The following is a 17163-nucleotide window of genomic DNA, read 5'->3' as shown; positions in this document are numbered from 1 at the left end:
TACAGATAAGAATGTTTTAATAACTTCATCACAAATGGACCAATCCAAAAAATGGGAGCAAACACATATATATATACCATAAATCTAAGAAGAGAATATTTTATGCATATTCTCCATCAAAATTCACTATCACAACTACTTTATTTCATTTATCTCCCTGTTTCATACATAATTACATCCCGCATGATGTTTCGATGATGTTGATTTCATCCAATTAGCAGTCTGACATTTGGTGCAACAGGTGTTGAGCCTCGGCTTTTCTTGCACTTCTTATGAGCTGCACATTTAGCTTTTAATATACGAAACAGAACAATATACTAATTTGTTAGGATTGGTAGATTCACAGATTTTTATGGTTACTGCAAAGTGGATCTTATCCGAACGGCTCCGTTGGTCTTGTAACGGCTACAGACGAAGTGGTACCACCATAATCTACGTCGCCCTCATGAATGATCACTTAGAATGATGGTATCTAGACGGATATCATCATTGTCAAAGCTTTTATCCCTCCATTATATTTTCTGTGATCTATGTGAAATATTCTGGTTCTTAGTTCAGTATTCTAGCTGCTTTACTAGATATTGCAAAATTCCAAAAAAAAAGTAACTTTTATTCATATTAAATTTTATCATACATCGAAATTTCTCAAGATCATGGTTCACCTATGGCTATCAGGACTGTAGTTGTGTGTGCAAAAAGCCCCTCCGTACAGGATTTCTAGTCCAAAATTTTTTGGTTTTATTTAAAATGGCCCAATTTGAAAAAATATCATGCTTTTTATAAACGGCAAACGTTCGAGAACTTCATCTCCGAACTTCATAATTCACGCTATCCCCTATCATTTTCCTTATTCTCTCTCACCAAAAATTTAACCTTCAATATCTTTAACTTTAGTATTGTCATCAATACTTTTTCATAATTATCAATAATAAAATCAATCCATTACTTAGTATTGATTCTCTCTATTCTCTATAAAAAAAATGTAGTCCTCTTCTCTCACTGAAGGAAAAGAAATGGCCCAATTTCCATTATGAAATAGGACTCCATAAATATTTCAAAACGGCCTTGATGGCTAGTGTTTTGTTCATTGCCTATTTAGAGCAGTCTACTTAGGCAGAATGGTGAGAATATTAAATGAGCAAATGAGCTATAGAAATAACTTTAGGTGTATAATATACTAGGTACACTTTTTTTTGACAGGGTACTCAAGGTACGTACACTTAGTTATATATGAATGCACTCATATATCTTGTGGGGAAGAGCTAAGAAGTTTTTTTTTTTTTTTTTGGCTACTGAACATAGTTTGTGAGAGGAGTGGAGCCGGTTTCAAAACTTAAGATCAAGTCTAAAAACAAGTAATAATGACACAAGCAAGTACACGATATACCTAGGTCTAGTTATCACGACCATTTCATCATATGAATTCCTTTTTTTTTTCTCTATCTTTTCATCTTCATAAGCACTGCTTTAAACGTGCAAATTGTCTTGTGTACGACCAGCCACACCTGTATATAGGTTCAGCCGTGTGCGTGTTTTTTCAAAAAGCCATATCTCACTTGTTTTTTAACGGAATCGAGCTTTTGAGCAGGCATTTATCGAGCCAAATTTTCATTTCCAACTTGAATTTTCCACATATACTAAGTATGCTATGATATATGACCTTTTGAGGTTTACCCTTATGTACAAACTCTTATAAACATTTAGAGTTACTCTTATGAGCAAATAGAGTTACTCTTATGAGGAAATAGAGTTACTCTTATGAGCAAATAGAGTTACTTTTATGAGCAAATGGAGTTATTTGTATAAATATGTGGTTACTATTAACTATAAAAAAGTATCACTCCAATAAATAAATATGGTTGCTTTTATAACAAAAGGGAATATTGATCAGTTTTACTCGTATGAAGAAGTTGAGTTACTTTTGTGAGCACTTGGGTTACTTGTATGATTAAATAGGGTTACGTTGTTGGATAATTAAATGGGGTTACTCATATAAACGAATGAGATTACTCGAATGAATAAATGCGGTTACTTTTTGAATAGTTAGGGTTATTCGTATGATTAAATATGATTGTCATATGATTAAGTGAGGTTACTTGTATTAAGAAATGTGGTTACTTTTGTGAAAAATCGGGGTCGTTACTCGAATGATTAAATAGGGTCGTTATATGACTAAGTGAGGTTACTTATATGAAGAAATGAGTTTACTTTTGTGAACAATTGGGATTACTGGTATGAATAAATGAGGTTACTAGTACAAATAAATGATCATTTATCATAAGATTAAACTAGGTTACTCAAATGATAAAATAGGATACTCGAAGAACTAAACGGGGTTACAAGAAAATATAAATAGGTGTACTTATATAATATTTTAATTAATGTTTCTAGTATGAACAAATGAGGTTACTCATATCAACAAATGTGGTTATTGATATGAAAAATTATGGTAAACGATATCAAAAAATGAGTTTACTCATATTAACAATGAGGTTATTTTAACCTTACATATCAACCATACTGAATTATGATTAAGTGAGCTTACTCGTATGAATAAATTAGATTACTTTGTGAGCAACAAGAGTTACTTGGATGACTAAATAGCATTATCATATGATTATGAGGATACTTTTATGAACAAATAAGGTTACTCGTATGAATAAATGACATTATTTTTGTGAACAATTGAAGTTACTTATATGATTATATAGGATCGTCATATGATTAATTGAGGTTACTCTTATGAAAAAGAATGAGATTACTCATAGGAATAATTGAGATTACTTTCGTGATCAAGGGATTACTCGTATGATTAAATAGGGTAGTATGATTAAGTGAGGTTACTCGTATGAATAAATAATATTACTTTTGGGGAAAGTTGGAATTACTCTTATGATTAAATAACGTCATTGTATGATTAAACACTAGTAGAATAATTGCTTGCAGTGATATTGCGGCAGTTTTACCCATATGCAGCAATATATCACGTAAAAAGAAAAGAAAAAATATAAATAACTATATTGCTACGGTTTCGACCGAAAATCGCAGTAATATAGTCTCAACGTGAAATTTTTTGAAAAAAGTTGACCATTTGACCAGATATATTGCTGCGGTTTTTGACAAAAACTGCAGCAATATATTAAAAAACAATATTTTAATATATTGTTGCGGTTCTTACAAGGAACCGCAGCAATATGATTAAAAAAATATTATAAAAAAAGTATAAAAGATGCGGGTAACAGTTAGGGACTAAGGGTTTTTTTCACTTTGATTCTCTCATCCTCTCAACCTCTCACACGCTGTTTTACTTCCTCTCAACCTCACTCTGCTCTCAACCTCACTCTACTCGCAACCTCTCATGTCACCGGTCCTTCGTCGGCCGTTCTCAACGATTAACATCGGCGCTTCGACGACCGTTCGTTCTTTTCTCACGCCCTTCGTTCGTCCTTCGTCGGCTGTTCCTTCGTTCATCCTTCGTTCTTCGGTCGTTCCTTCGTGCATCCTCCGTTCGTCGGTTGTTCCTTCGTTCATACTTTGTTCGTCAGTCGTTCGTCACAATCCAGATCGTCCTTTGCAATAGGTGTTCTTGGCTCGTGGCTCCGGTTCTCTTCGTCAACCCTCGCTCGTGTTCTTGGCGCCGGTCTTCGCAATAGTTATTCGAGTTTTTGGGCGGGCAATTTTTCAGTTTCTTAAATTTCAGTTTTGTTTTAGGATTTTTTCTTTAAGTTCAGTTTCTTATTTTTTTTATATATTTTTTTTTTCATTATATTTTTTGTAATTATTTAGTTGTAATTCTTGATCTTTTTATTTTTGCTTTTTCATTTTACTTTTTGATCTTTTGTATTATTTATATAATTAATGAGATTGATATGTCATTTTATTTTATGTTCATTTGCAAATTTGGTGGATAAAGAATGGGTTAGTAGGCTGATTTAACTCTTTTAAATTTTCGTGCATAATGCAAAAAAAAAAAAAAAAAAATTACCTATGCCAAGACCTATTGCTGCGGTTTTCGGCAAAAACTGCAGCAATATACCGTATTATTTTGATATTAAATACGTATATTGCTGCAGTTTTACCCAGAAATCGCAACAATATGTTCCAATATTGCTGCGGCTAAAAACCGCAGCAATATAATATTTACCTATTGTTGCCCCCTTAATTTTAGTATTAATTCCGTTGCAAAATTCTAAATACGTCGATATGTTATTACATGGGAGATAATGCTTTGATGATTCTCTAAGTTTTATATTAAAAAGGTATTTTGAAAAATAGAGAATTGTGGGTGCTACAGTTACTAATATGAATAAAAGGGAATACTCATAAGATTGAACGAGGTTATTCATAATATTACACGAGGTTACTCATAGATCAAAATGAATTACTTGTATGACTAAATGAGAACATAAATGAGAAACTAACCATTAATTATTACGAACGAATGAGGTTACTCAATTGAAAAAATACGGTTACTTTTGTAAACAATTGGGATTATCAGTGTAATTAAATCAGGTTCCACCGTACAAACAAATAAGGTTATTAGTATTAATAAATAGGGTCACTCATAAGATTAAACGAGGTTACTCACTTTTGGATCTCCTAATTAGAACTACCACTTTAATTCTACCCAAAATATCCTGCTTTTCCTTTCTTCCATAAACATTTCACACTCCCACACTTCGCTTCTTTCCTCCAAAACTTACACAAACTTTTCTTTCTTCTCCTAGATTTTATGATGGATCGTATTAATTAGGATTAGTCTGAATCCGGGTGTACAAAAAATCTAAGCCAATATTGGCAATACCATCTATCATATCGTAATTGTCGACTGCTTGCTTTCTTGTAGGAATTTGGGATGTCGTAGTCACATGCTTCTTCATTGATACAGCTCATAAGATCGTATAGTACATAGAAATTTTATGGAAAATCCTCAAAGATGGAGGAGTAAGACTCGAGCTTTTCTCTTCTCTCTTGTTATCTCTGTCCTCCAAAACTCTATTACGAATAACAAAGAATATGGACCTTCCACCATTGTTAGAGCTTCAAGAAAAGAAAATGAAGATCGAAGCTCTAGAGTTATATGAAGGAGAGAGACAAAGAATATAGAAGAAAAATGCAGCAATAAGAAAGTTCCGGTAGTCGAAAAAGCGAGCAAGACAAATAATTAAGGCTCTATTTCTGTCTGGGCCTTATATATGGGCAGGGCCGTCTTGAAGATTTTGGGGACCCCGGTTCTAACATGAAAATTGGGCCCCTAAATTTATAGAAAATAAAGATGAGAGGTTAGAGTTCTAAAGATAGAAAGTTGAAAATCTAAAGATAAATCATTTGACAAATTTATTAAGGGTGGAAAACAAGGGTGATTTCTTCAAATATTAAGTAAAATTTTCAAAATAATATATTTTGGGACCTTTATAATTTTGGGGGCCCTGTACTGTTGGCCTCCTTGCACACCCTCCTCTATCCCTCTGTATATGGGTCAGTCGCACCTATAAATATAGGTGTGATCACATATAAGAATTTGTGTAAAACGTCTAATTTCCCCTTTAATAAATTTGAAATAGGTTTATGTTTTCAACTTAGGTTCCACTCAAGTTATACATGAACTTTTTGCATTTTCCTTAGATAGTACTCCTCCGTTCCATAATATAGTGCCTACTTCATTTTTTGTAGGTCAAACTTCAAAATATTTGACCGAACATTCTCATTTGTATATATAAAAAACATATTCATTTGAGATCTTGTTAGATTCGTCTCAATATGTAGTTTCATAATATCAACTTTATATATCTTTTATTAATACGAAATTGAAAATATTAAAGGTCGAAGTTACGTCTTGGAAACCGTGTAAAAAACAAATAAGCACTATATTATGTAACAGAGGGAGTAATATATAAATATATCCATTGTCACACAGCTTTTTGTGCCCACTCTAGGAAAATCAAGGTCCATCTCTCCATGGAATCAAGTTTTATCTCCTTTCCATATTTACCAATTTGCATTAGGATCTTGCTTTTCACATGATGGTTTATGGTTGTGTAGGTGATCCGTCCATAGGAGATTCTTAGAAGAAAAGGGCATCAAGATTTAATGCTATTGCCACAATCTGTTGCAAAATACTTTACAGACCAATACAGTTATTTTGTTGTGTCCACTTTGTTATGCAGATTATGAGGTATCACTACTTGCTTGCCTCTTCACATCAGGAGTTGGTGCAATAAAGTATGTGGCGAAATTGCAATAATAATTAATCAAGAACAAGTGTTTGATCAACCACGAACTCGACACAATGACCAAGATGCAGACGCATAACAACAAAGAGCCATTAGCCCGTCTATCCATGGTTTAAGGTACTATGGCTTTAACCCAAAACACACACACACACAACCAACCCCCCCCCTAAACTAAGAGCTCGTTTGGTTCACTATTTCTAGGGTCCAAGAAACGAAACTAATTACCGATACCCTTTCTTCATGTTTGGTTCAACCCTTTACCAATCAATTACTATTACTTGGTGGTAATGGACTCCCACAATTTGTTATCTTCCCTCCCCCTCAAATAACAAAATCCATTAGTTAATGATTACCATTCCATTTTTCCATTCCATGGCTTGAACCAAACACACAACAAATGTAGTCACTTTTATTACCATTTCCCTTCTTTACTTGTTTCCATTCTATATCTTGAACCAAACAACCCCTAAAAGGACAGACTTTTAGGGTCTGTTCTCCCCAACTTATTTTCAGTTCAATTCAGTTCAGTTTAGATCAGATCGGTTCGGTTCATCTCTTGACAATACTTTTACTCTCACATATCACTATTCATTTCAGTTCAAATCAGTTCAGTTCAGTTCAGTTCAGCTGTTTTATGCCGAAGAGAACAGACCTTAGTGGATTCACTCACCAACACCAAAACAATAGGACAAAAGAGTCCATTGAAGATCATAAAACAAGCTAAAAATCTGGCTCATGAATCTATTAAGTCTGAAAGTAAGTTGTAGATTGGTATTAAACAACCTCTGTAAATCTAGCGCTTTCAAGACAACTAGGACAGTGTGGTACTCCGGTTGATGAGTCTACAGAGGCAGATCTAGTGTGGATTCAACTGAAACCACAAAATTTAGGGAAAACCAAAGCGTGGATTATGCACTAGGGTGCACAATGCTCATTGTGCACCCAAAAAGAACATACCAATTATATAAAAAAACACACTTTTTTAACCATTTTTCTACTTTAAAAAAGAACACACGACTTAAAATTAAAGAACGTGTAAATTTATATATACAAAAGAACAAAGGTTATAATGAAAAGAACATATAGTAAATGACCCCTTACACTTAAGGTAAAAAACATATACCTTTTAAATTTAAATTTGAAAAAGGAATCTTTAGTTGCAAAATTTAAAGAAGCAAATAACAATAATTTTTTAAAATTATAGAATCTAAAAATGATAAAACGACGTAGTTTAGAAAAGGGTGCACTATGATCTACATGCACTTGGGTACATGTACTTATTTACGAAAAAAACAAGCTAGAAAACCAAAAAAAATCGAAGTAGAATCCACGCTCAGCGTATTAATTTGAGGAAGCATTGGCTCATCGGTGAACATGTCATGTGCACATATCCCTTGTAGGTCGGGGGTCCTAGGACCGCCAGTCGGTTTAATGGTCTTTTTTTTTTTTTTCTTCTTGCCTTTTCTTTCCTTTCAGTTGTGAGAATCATCTTTTGTTTTTTTTGTTTTTTTTGACATCAAGAAAACGTACAAGAGGAATAAAAGGAAAGCGAACAAAAAAAAAACATAACAAAAACAGGAAATAAATCTATCTATGGGTGAGTGTTGTTGGAGTGGCACCACCAGTGGGCGAGTCGGTGAGCTACTTCAACATGTTGGCGCGGCACTCGAGCTACCGACATATTGTAAAGGATTTTGCCATTTGTAGGATCTTAGCAATGGTCCATTTAATATGGATGTACCTAGGATTACCCGTTCGCAGAATGTGGACAAGCTCCATTGAATCTGTGAGGATGCGTATATGCGTATAATGTTTAGACGCCTGATAACACGTTTATACATTCACTTTTATGTGTTATATTTGCGGGTTTTTATCATATTATCTCCATATAGTTGATCTTGTTAGGCTATTATTCTTTCTATTTCGATTATTGCTCTTCTCGGGTTATTTTTCTTGCTTTTGTAGGATTTTTGCTTGGATAGTGTGTAGACTTAACAAGGTCGGATTTAACGCGTTGGAAGAGCTATAAAGTATAGGGGGAAGCTTGCTCCGCAACGGGCTTGCGGCTCACTCCATCATACCGCAGCACACCTGCGGCACAATCCACAAAAGGAGCTAAAATCACAAGAGGGCAGTCCACTCCGCAGTGGTACCGCGGCTCATTGATTCGTACCGCAGCTCACCTGCGGCCCCTTGATTTCTAGACGAATTCAGCCTTTTATTTAGGTTTTAAGAGTCTCAATCCTAGAGGAGGTCTACTACTATATTTGCTAGCATAAAAAATAGGTTTTTTTAGATAGTCTTTTATCTATCACTTTGACAGACTTTATTGGGAGTATATTGTATTACGTTATTTTCATTCAACTCGAGGGTTCTACTTTCAAGATTGAATTTTCATCAATTCAATTAAGATTCGGTATTTCTTTATTCTCTCTTTCATTCCTTAATTGTTAATCATGTTTTCTTTAATTGTTTTTGCTATTGTTCCTGTTAATATGTGTGAGTAGTTTTCTTATTCCAAGATCTAGCGGAACCTTAATATGATTAGTGCATGAATTAATTCTTTAAATTCTTTAATAATAATTCCAATTAATATGCTTAATTGATTGTGCTTATGCCGATACTAGATTAGGGATAATTAGTATTGTTATTAATCCATTGTTATAATCACAACGGGAGTTGGGTTTTAACGGGTTTGAATAGTTCAATTAAGGGTTTGAAGTTCATCACGGGAGTAGTTGAATGGATAATTAGGAAGTTAGAGTAATGTGCTTAATGTCTTTAATTTACATGATTCCACGGAAGTAGGTTTGATTGTGGATTAGAGAAGCTATTGAGAACTCGGGAGAGATCAATAGTAGTGTCTAGGGATTACTTTTCCTCATTAATTAATTGAATTATATGTTAGGGGTAGAACGACTATTGCATTAATCGTATTTGTGGTGATGCTTGATCTTGGATGTTTTTAGCATTTGATTATCATACTATTTAGTTTAATCGCTTCCGTAGTTCTTTAGTTATTATTCCTCATCTATCTTAATTGGTTACCTGCTTAGTATTTACTCGAGTCTATTTAATTAATTAAACCATAGTCTCTTGGGATTCGACCCTTACTTGCCCGTCTACATAGTAGTGGTTTAGTTAGGTTATTTTTGTTAGGTACGCGACACGCCTATCAAATTTTGGCGCCGTTGCCGGGACTAACGGTTTTTAATCTAGTTATTTGTGATTCGTATTTACTAAGCTTTTGGTTTGTTGCTTCGGCTACTGTCCTTTGTGTTTTTGATCTCTTCTTTTTAGTTCTCTGTTGCATGCAAACTCGAAGTTCAGGTACTGAAAGTCTTACACCATTTGATTCTGAGATCGAAGCTACTGCACGGAGAAGACAAGGTAGAAAAAGGAGAAATCGGAAAAGAAGGACTATGGGTGAAACAGACAAATCTCTTCAAGAGTACGGAATTCCTGACACAACAACAGGAATTCTCTCTAGTATCGTCAGACCACCTGTCACTGCTCAGAATTTTGAACTGAAGACTCAGTTCATTCAATTCATCTCCAATGATGCTTTTTCGGGGTCACCGAAGGAATGCCCTATTGATCACATTGACAGTTTCCTGGAAAAGTGTGATACAATGAAGATTCATGGAGTTACTGACGATGCTATTAGACTTCGTTGCTTCCCGTTTTCACTTAGGGATTTAGCAAGGGAGTGGTTACGAGATGAAGGCGTAGGTTCGTTTGATACATGGGACAAGCTTGCAAGGGCTTTTCTGATCAGATTCTTGGGGCCAGAGAAAACTGCAGAGTTGAGGAATGCCATATCCACTTTCAAGCAATCAGAGGATGAGTCCTTATATCATTCATGGAGGAGATTCAAGCGATTGCAGAGACACTGTCCTCATCACGGTATTCCAGAGTGGATGCTGATTCAGACCTTCTATAATGGTTTGACTCATGAGTTCCGCATATACATTGATGCTGCGTCCGGTGGTTCTCTCATGACTAAAAACCCAACTGAAGCCAAGGCGTTGATTGAGAAGATGGCAGCCAATGATAGTTATCATCCAGGGGGCCGAAATTCTGTGAAAACCAGAGGAAAATTTGATGTTGATGCTTTAACCCTCTTGACAAGTTCCGTGCAAGCATTGACTAGCAAGTTCGATAAGCTCCAAGCCGGATCATCTTCTACTTCATCAGAAACATGTCAATTATGTGGTATCCAAGGCCACATAGCATCACAATGTCAACCTCCTCTCGAAGACATGTCAATTGAGCAAGCAAATGCCTTCTATACCACGCAATCCAAAAGGCCAAATGATCCCTATTCCAACACATACAATGAAGGGTGGAGGAATCATCCGAATTTCTCTTACAAGAATACTCAAGCTCAACAGAATCCACCTCCTCCACAACCTCGCAACAACTACATTGCACCACCGGGTTTCCAACCAAGGCCACCACAACATCAACAACTAGTGCAACAACCACCACCTCAAAAGACTAATCTTGAGTTGATGATGGAGAATTTTATTGCTACCACCAACAATTCCATTCAACAACTACAAGCTCAGAACAAGCTCATGGAAAATCAGATAAGCCAACTTGCCCATCAAGTTGGTCAATCTTCGAAGGCTCCGGGTTCTTTTCCGGGTCAGACAGAGCAACCACCAAAAGGACATATCAATGCCATCACTTTGAGGAGTGGAACACAATTGGAAGATCCTCCCGCAAGGGAGCCATCAAATAAGGTTGTTGAAGAGGTAGTCACTAATGATAAGGTGGTCGATAGTAGTGTGATCGAGGATGAACCAAAGGCATTGAATCCACCTCCACTTGTCCCATATGTTCCACAAGTTCCTTTCCCGCAAAGGTTGGCACAAGCAAAGTTGGAGAAGAAGTATGGAAAATTCCTTGAGATTTTAAAGAAGCTTCACATCAATATTCCATTCTTAGACGCCATATCCGAGATGCCCTCTTATGCCAAATTCTTGAAGGATATGCTCTCCAACAAAAAGAAGCTAGAAGAGAATGCTACCGTTGCTTTAACTGCGGAATGTAGTGCTATTTTGCAAAATACTCTTCCTAAGAAGCTTGGTGATCCGGGTAGTTATTCAATTCCAGTCAAGCTTGGGGATATGGAAATTAAGAAGGCATTGTGTGATCTTGGTGCGAGTGTGAGTCTCATGCCTCTATCTATCTGCAACAAGCTTCAAATGGGTGAACTAAAGCCCACACGCATCTCTCTACAACTTGCGGATAGGTCGGTTAAATTTCCTCTTGGTGTGCTTGAAGATGTCCCTCTTCGCGTGGGAAAATTCTTTATTCCATGTGATTTTGTCGTGATGGAAATGGAGGAAGATGTACATGTCCCTATTATTCTTGGTAGGCCATTCTTGGCTACCGCGGGTGCAATGATAGACATGAAGAATAGGAAGATCACTTTTGAGGTTGGTGATGAGAAGCTAGAATACTCACTTGATGATTCTATGGGAACCCCGTCTATGGGAGACACCGTTTGCCAAGTGGATGTTCTAGATGATTTACAACATGAGCAGGTACCCTTGAATAAGTCCGATGATGCACTTGAAACAGTGTTAATGGGGAGTGCCGATGAAGAAGATTGGGAAACAAGAGAGTACAAGCGATTACTTGAGGAAGCAAAAGCCAACCCGATCACTACTCCAATGAAGGAAATTCTTAGCTCTTCGGGTGTTGGGGAGAGTACTACGCCTCCCGAGGTAGAATTAAAACCCCTTCCCTCTTCTCTTAATTATGCATATCTTGGTCCTAATGATACATATCCTGTTATTGTTAATGCTGAGCTTAATGACACTCAATTGGAGCAATTGCTCGATGTTTTGAGAAATTATAAAAGTGTCATTGGGTACACCATTGATGATATTAAGGGTATTAATCCCTCTTTTTGTATGCATAAAATCATTCTTGACGACGATCATGCCTCCTCCATAGAACCTCAAAGAAGACTTAATCCAAATATGATGGAGGTAGTTAAAAAAGAGGTTCTTAAATTGCTTGCTGCAGGGATAATTTACCCTATCTCAGATAGTAAGTGGGTTAGTCCTGTGCAAGTGGTACCAAAAAAAGGAGGTATGACCGTTGTTAAGAATGATAAGGGTGAGCCAGTCGCCACTAGGACTGTTACAGGTTGGCGAATGTGTATTGATTATAGAAGGCTTAATAAGGCCACCCGAAAGGACCACTTCCCTCTCCCTTTCATTGATCAAATGTTAGAACGTTTAGCTAAGCATTCATTTTTCTGCTACTTGGATGGATACTCTGGTTTCTTTCAAATTCCTATTCGTCCTTGTGATCAGGAAAAGACCACATTTACATGCCCGTATGGCACTTTTGCATACCGTAGGATGCCGTTCGGACTATGTAATGCTCCAGCTACGTTTCAGCGTTGTATGATGGCAATTTTCTCAGGTCTTATTGAAAATTCTATGGAAGTATTTATGGATGATTTTTCTGTTTATGGAACATCTTTCGATTTATGTCTTGAAAATTTAAAAAAGGTGCTCCATAGATGTAGGGAAGTCAATCTAGTTTTAAATTGGGAAAAATGTCATTTTATGGTGCAACAGGGAGTCGTTTTAGGTCATGTTGTGTCAAATAAGGGTATCGAAGTTGATAAAGCAAAGATAGAGGTCATTGAGCGGTTACCCCCTCCTAACTCTGTAAAAGGAGTTCGGAGCTTTTTGGGTCATGCAGGATTTTATCGTCGTTTCATTAAAGATTTCTCAAAAATCGCTCGACCTCTAACTGAGCTTTTAGCTAAAGATGCCCCGTTTGTTTTTACTGATGCTTGTCTTGAGGCTTTCAACAGGTTGAAGGAAGCCTTGATTTCTGCTCCAATTATGCAATCTCCAGATTGGACCCTACCATTTGAGATCATGTGCGATGCTAGCGACTACGCGGTAGGTGCTGTTTTAGGCCAACGGAAGGACGGTAAACTTCATGCTATCTATTACTCTAGTAAAACTCTTGACCATGCTCAAATGAATTATGCCACAACTGAAAAAGAGATGCTAGCAGTAGTATATGCAATAGATAAATTTCGTTCTTACCTTGTTGGTTCCAAAGTGATAGTTCATACAGATCATGCGGCATTGAAGTACTTGATGAGTAAGAAGGATGCAAAGCCCCGTTTGATCCGTTGGATTCTTTTACTACAAGATTTCGACATTGAGATTAAGGATAAAAAGGGTTCCGAGAATGTCGTCGCTGATCATCTTTCCCGTCTCCTCCTAGAGAAGGGGGATGGAGACGATCTCCCTATTGATGACTCTTTTCCTGATGAACATTTGCTAGCTCTCTCACAAATTGAGTCACCTTGGTATGCTGATTTAGCTAATTTTTTATCCACAGGTACAATGCCTCACGGCTACTCGTCTCAACAAAAGAAGAAATTCTTTTATGAGGCGAGGAGACATTTTTGGGAGGATCCATTCTTATATAGATTATGCGCCGATGCGATGATTAGACGTTGTGTCCCAGAAGGTGAGGTAACCCATATTATTTCTCACTGTCATGACTTACCATGTGGTGGACATGCAGGTACAACGAAGACGGCCGCAAAAATATTGCAATGCGGTTTTTATTGGCCGACCTTGTTCAAAGATGTCAATTCATATGTCAAGGCTTGTGATCGTTGTCAACGGACAGGTAATATTTCAAGGAAGAATGAGATGCCACTAAACAACATACTCGAGGTCGAGTTGTTTGATGTGTGGGGGATAGATTTTATGGGACCATTTCCCTCTTCCTATGGGAATCGTTATATATTAGTTGCCGTTGACTATGTTTCAAAGTGGGTCGAAGCTATTGCTACTCCCACTAATGATGCTCGTGTGGTAAGTAAATTTTTCAAGAAAATTATTTTTCCTAGATTTGGTATCCCACGTGTGTTGATTAGTGACAGGGGAACACATTTCTTGGAGCATCGTTTTGAAGCAATGTTGAAGAAATATGGAGTGCAACATAGACTTGGTATTGGCTATCACCCACAAACTAGTGGCCAAGTAGAGGTGTCGAATCGAGAAATCAAGTCTATACTAGAGAAGACGGTCGCAAAGTCAAGGAAGGATTGGTCCATAAAAATTGATGATGCATTATGGGCGTACCGAACGGCGTTCAAAACACCAATTGGTACAACCCCATATAGACTGGTGTATGGGAAGGCGTGTCACCTACCTGTTGAGTTGGAACACCGAGCATTTTGGGCTATTAAGACTTTAAATTTTAATGCTCAAGCAGCGGGGGAGAAGAGATTGCTACAACTTAATGAGTTGGATGAACTTCGTCTTGAAGCTTATGAAAGTTCGAAATTGTACAAAGAAAGGACCAAAAGGTGGCATGACAAGGGTCTTGTGAGAAGAGAATTCAAGGAAGGAGATCAAGTGCTTTTATTCAACTCGAGGTTGAAATTGTTTTCTGGTAAGCTCCGTTCTAGGTGGTCAGGTCCATTCAAGGTTTGTAAGGTCTACCCGTATGGTACTATTGAATTATGGAACAAAGATGGGGGCACTTTTAAGGTGAACGGACAAAGAGTGAAGCACTATCGAGTGGGTGATCCAATTGATGAAAGGGTGGACATTACACTCTCAACCCCATCACAAGACAATTGAGCAAAAAGGTGGTCGAGCTTAAGACCTTATAAACAAGCGCTTTTTGGGAGGCAACCCAATTTTTCCTAACTTTCTTTTCTTTTTATTGTTTATAGTTATTTTTATTTTTGTTAGTTTCTTTTTATAATTTTCTTTTAAAAAAAAAAAAAAAAAAAAAAAAAAAAAAAAAACAAAAAAAAAAAGAATTCCTGTACAGTTTAGTAGTCTTAGTTGTAGGCTTTTATTTTACTTTATTTTATTTATTCATCTTTATTTATTTTGTTTGTAGCCTTTAATAGTTCATTTTAATAATAGTATAGTTCTTTATAATTATCTTCTACTTGTAATAACTTTGTCTCCCTTTGTTTCGTACAGGTCCAAGCAGTTTTGTGATTTGTGAATTGGAGTCATATTCCTTATGGGTATGTAAACATCAATGCCCAATGTTATCCACACTAATGACCCAAATGATGCAGCAAATTCATGGAGATAAGATTAAATAGAGCATTGGACTTGATACTGGTTTATACCATACATTATAAAGTATTGAAGAGGAAAATTGAGGGAAAATCAGAACTTTCCGCAGCTAGGCTGCGGCCCATACACCTACACCGCAGTCACATCGCAGTACTACAACTAATAGGCATTGAAAACTCAGCAAAATTGCAATTTAACAGTAGGAACCGCAAGCCTTATGCGGCTCAATAAGCTGTACCGCAGCAATATCGCGGCTCGACTACCCTGAATGTCCTTCTAATTCTTTTCTTTTCTTTTTTTTTAGAGAGAGAGAAAAGAAAAAGGGAAATAGGGATTTACAGAGTAGCGATTTATCGGACTGACCTGTCTCATCTCACTCGTGAGTCCTGCAACTCCGTCGCCACCGTGTGACTCCGTTGCCGCCGTGTTACCCCATCGCCGCCACACTTCATCATCTTCATCTGTTCTTCGACCTTGGTATGCTTGGTTTGATTGCAATTTCTAAGGGTTGTGTTGCTGCTCTCAATTGAATAAGGACGTTATACTAGGTAACTTTTCCCTGACAATCTTTGGATTACAATGATACAATTGATGATTTAGATTGTAAATTTGGATGAGTTCTTTGTGTGGGAACTATTCGTTTGGAGCAGTTTATTTAATAGATTGTTATAGTGTGGTGAGTTATTTTGGGATTGATAAGTGATTATTATACTGATTGTTGGATTACATTGTGGTAAAAGTTGTATTTGTGGCCCTTGGTGGTGATTTAGTCCTAGTTCTATAACTCTATCATGGCACGCACGTCAAGTGTTCGACGAAAGAACGTGACTAATAACTCCACTCTTGGAGCAAGGCCACTTCCTACAAAGAAAGGTTCATCATCCAAGAGAAACTCTTCGGTCTCTAAAGACAAGAAAGCGGCCCCCTCAACCACTAGGGCCAAGAACAAAGAAGTTATCATCAATTATTTTGACATTGACTTCCATGATGATGCAAAATTCAAGGAGAAGTATGAGCAATTGTTTAAACGAGGGATTGTTGCTACTCGCTATGGTGACCGTGATGTTTTATCTACCTTACACATTGAGGATGATGTTCGTTGGCTTTTTGACAATGTTGGGATGGGAAATCTTCTTATTACTAAGTTCCCAACATCGCAAAGAGCAACATTGGAATTCTTAAGCTCCTTGAAAGTCAAATTCTTTCCTAACCCGTCAAGTGGTGAGACCAAGATCACTTTTCGACTATTTAACAATGATCATACTTGGACTTTGGATGAGCTTAATTTGGCTTTTGGTCTACATGTTGGCGGCTCAAGAATGACTCCCATAAAATGGCATGTAGATGATTTTTGGGAAATCCTCTCGGGTGAGCGCACATATGATTCAAAAGGGAGTTCAATCACATCTGTACGTCATCCCGCTCTACGCTATACTCTCAAGTTGTTTTCCAATACCATTTTTGGTCGACAAGAAGGGAGTAGAGTTCGTAAGGATGAGTTATATATGCTCAAGCACATGCTTCATGTTAAACCTATTGACATTGGTGCTTTCCTCATTCAACAATTACAACATGTAGCCAACAACAACACCTTTGGAGGAAAAATTGTTCAAGGAGGGTTCATAACTCGCATTGCAACTTATCTTGGATATAATGAAGAACTCAAACGAGATGGCTTTATAGATGGAATCGATACTGTAGAAATTCCTTCTAGTTGGTTGAAAAGGAAAGATGGTACCACCCTTTGGTGCACTCATGAAGACGAGGATGCACTTCCTGGTCCCGAGCAAATGTCCTTGAAGGACATGAATAATTGGTCCTTTTCT

General features: G+C 36.9%; 1 protein-coding gene and 1 non-coding gene across 2 annotated transcripts; one reads left to right on the top strand and one right to left on the bottom strand.

Annotated features, from left to right (window-relative positions):
* Positions 1-9544: 9544 nt before the first annotated feature.
* Positions 9545-14881, top strand: LOC125495690 (uncharacterized). The gene has a single exon (XM_048640481.2). The coding sequence runs from the start codon at positions 9545-9547 to the stop codon at positions 14879-14881; it is 5337 nt and encodes a 1778-aa protein (XP_048496438.1).
* On the bottom strand, positions 10036-10143 carry LOC125496164 (small nucleolar RNA R71). Its single transcript, XR_007272866.1, has one exon. It is a non-coding gene; the product is annotated as a small nucleolar RNA R71 (small nucleolar RNA).
* Positions 14882-17163: the final 2282 nt, after the last annotated feature.

This window comes from Beta vulgaris, chromosome 3 (assembly GCF_026745355.1).
Source record: "Beta vulgaris subsp. vulgaris cultivar EL10 chromosome 3, EL10.2, whole genome shotgun sequence".
Taxonomy (NCBI): Eukaryota; Viridiplantae; Streptophyta; class Magnoliopsida; order Caryophyllales; family Amaranthaceae; genus Beta; species Beta vulgaris.
The sequence above is the reverse complement of the archived record's forward strand: the minus strand, read 5'-3'. Positions and strand labels throughout refer to the sequence as shown.

What these genes read in the sequence shown, in the direction of transcription:
- LOC125495690 (XM_048640481.2), top strand. Translation starts at nt 9,545, where the DNA reads ATGCAAACTCGAAGTTCAGGTACTGAAAGTCTTACACCATTTGATTCT.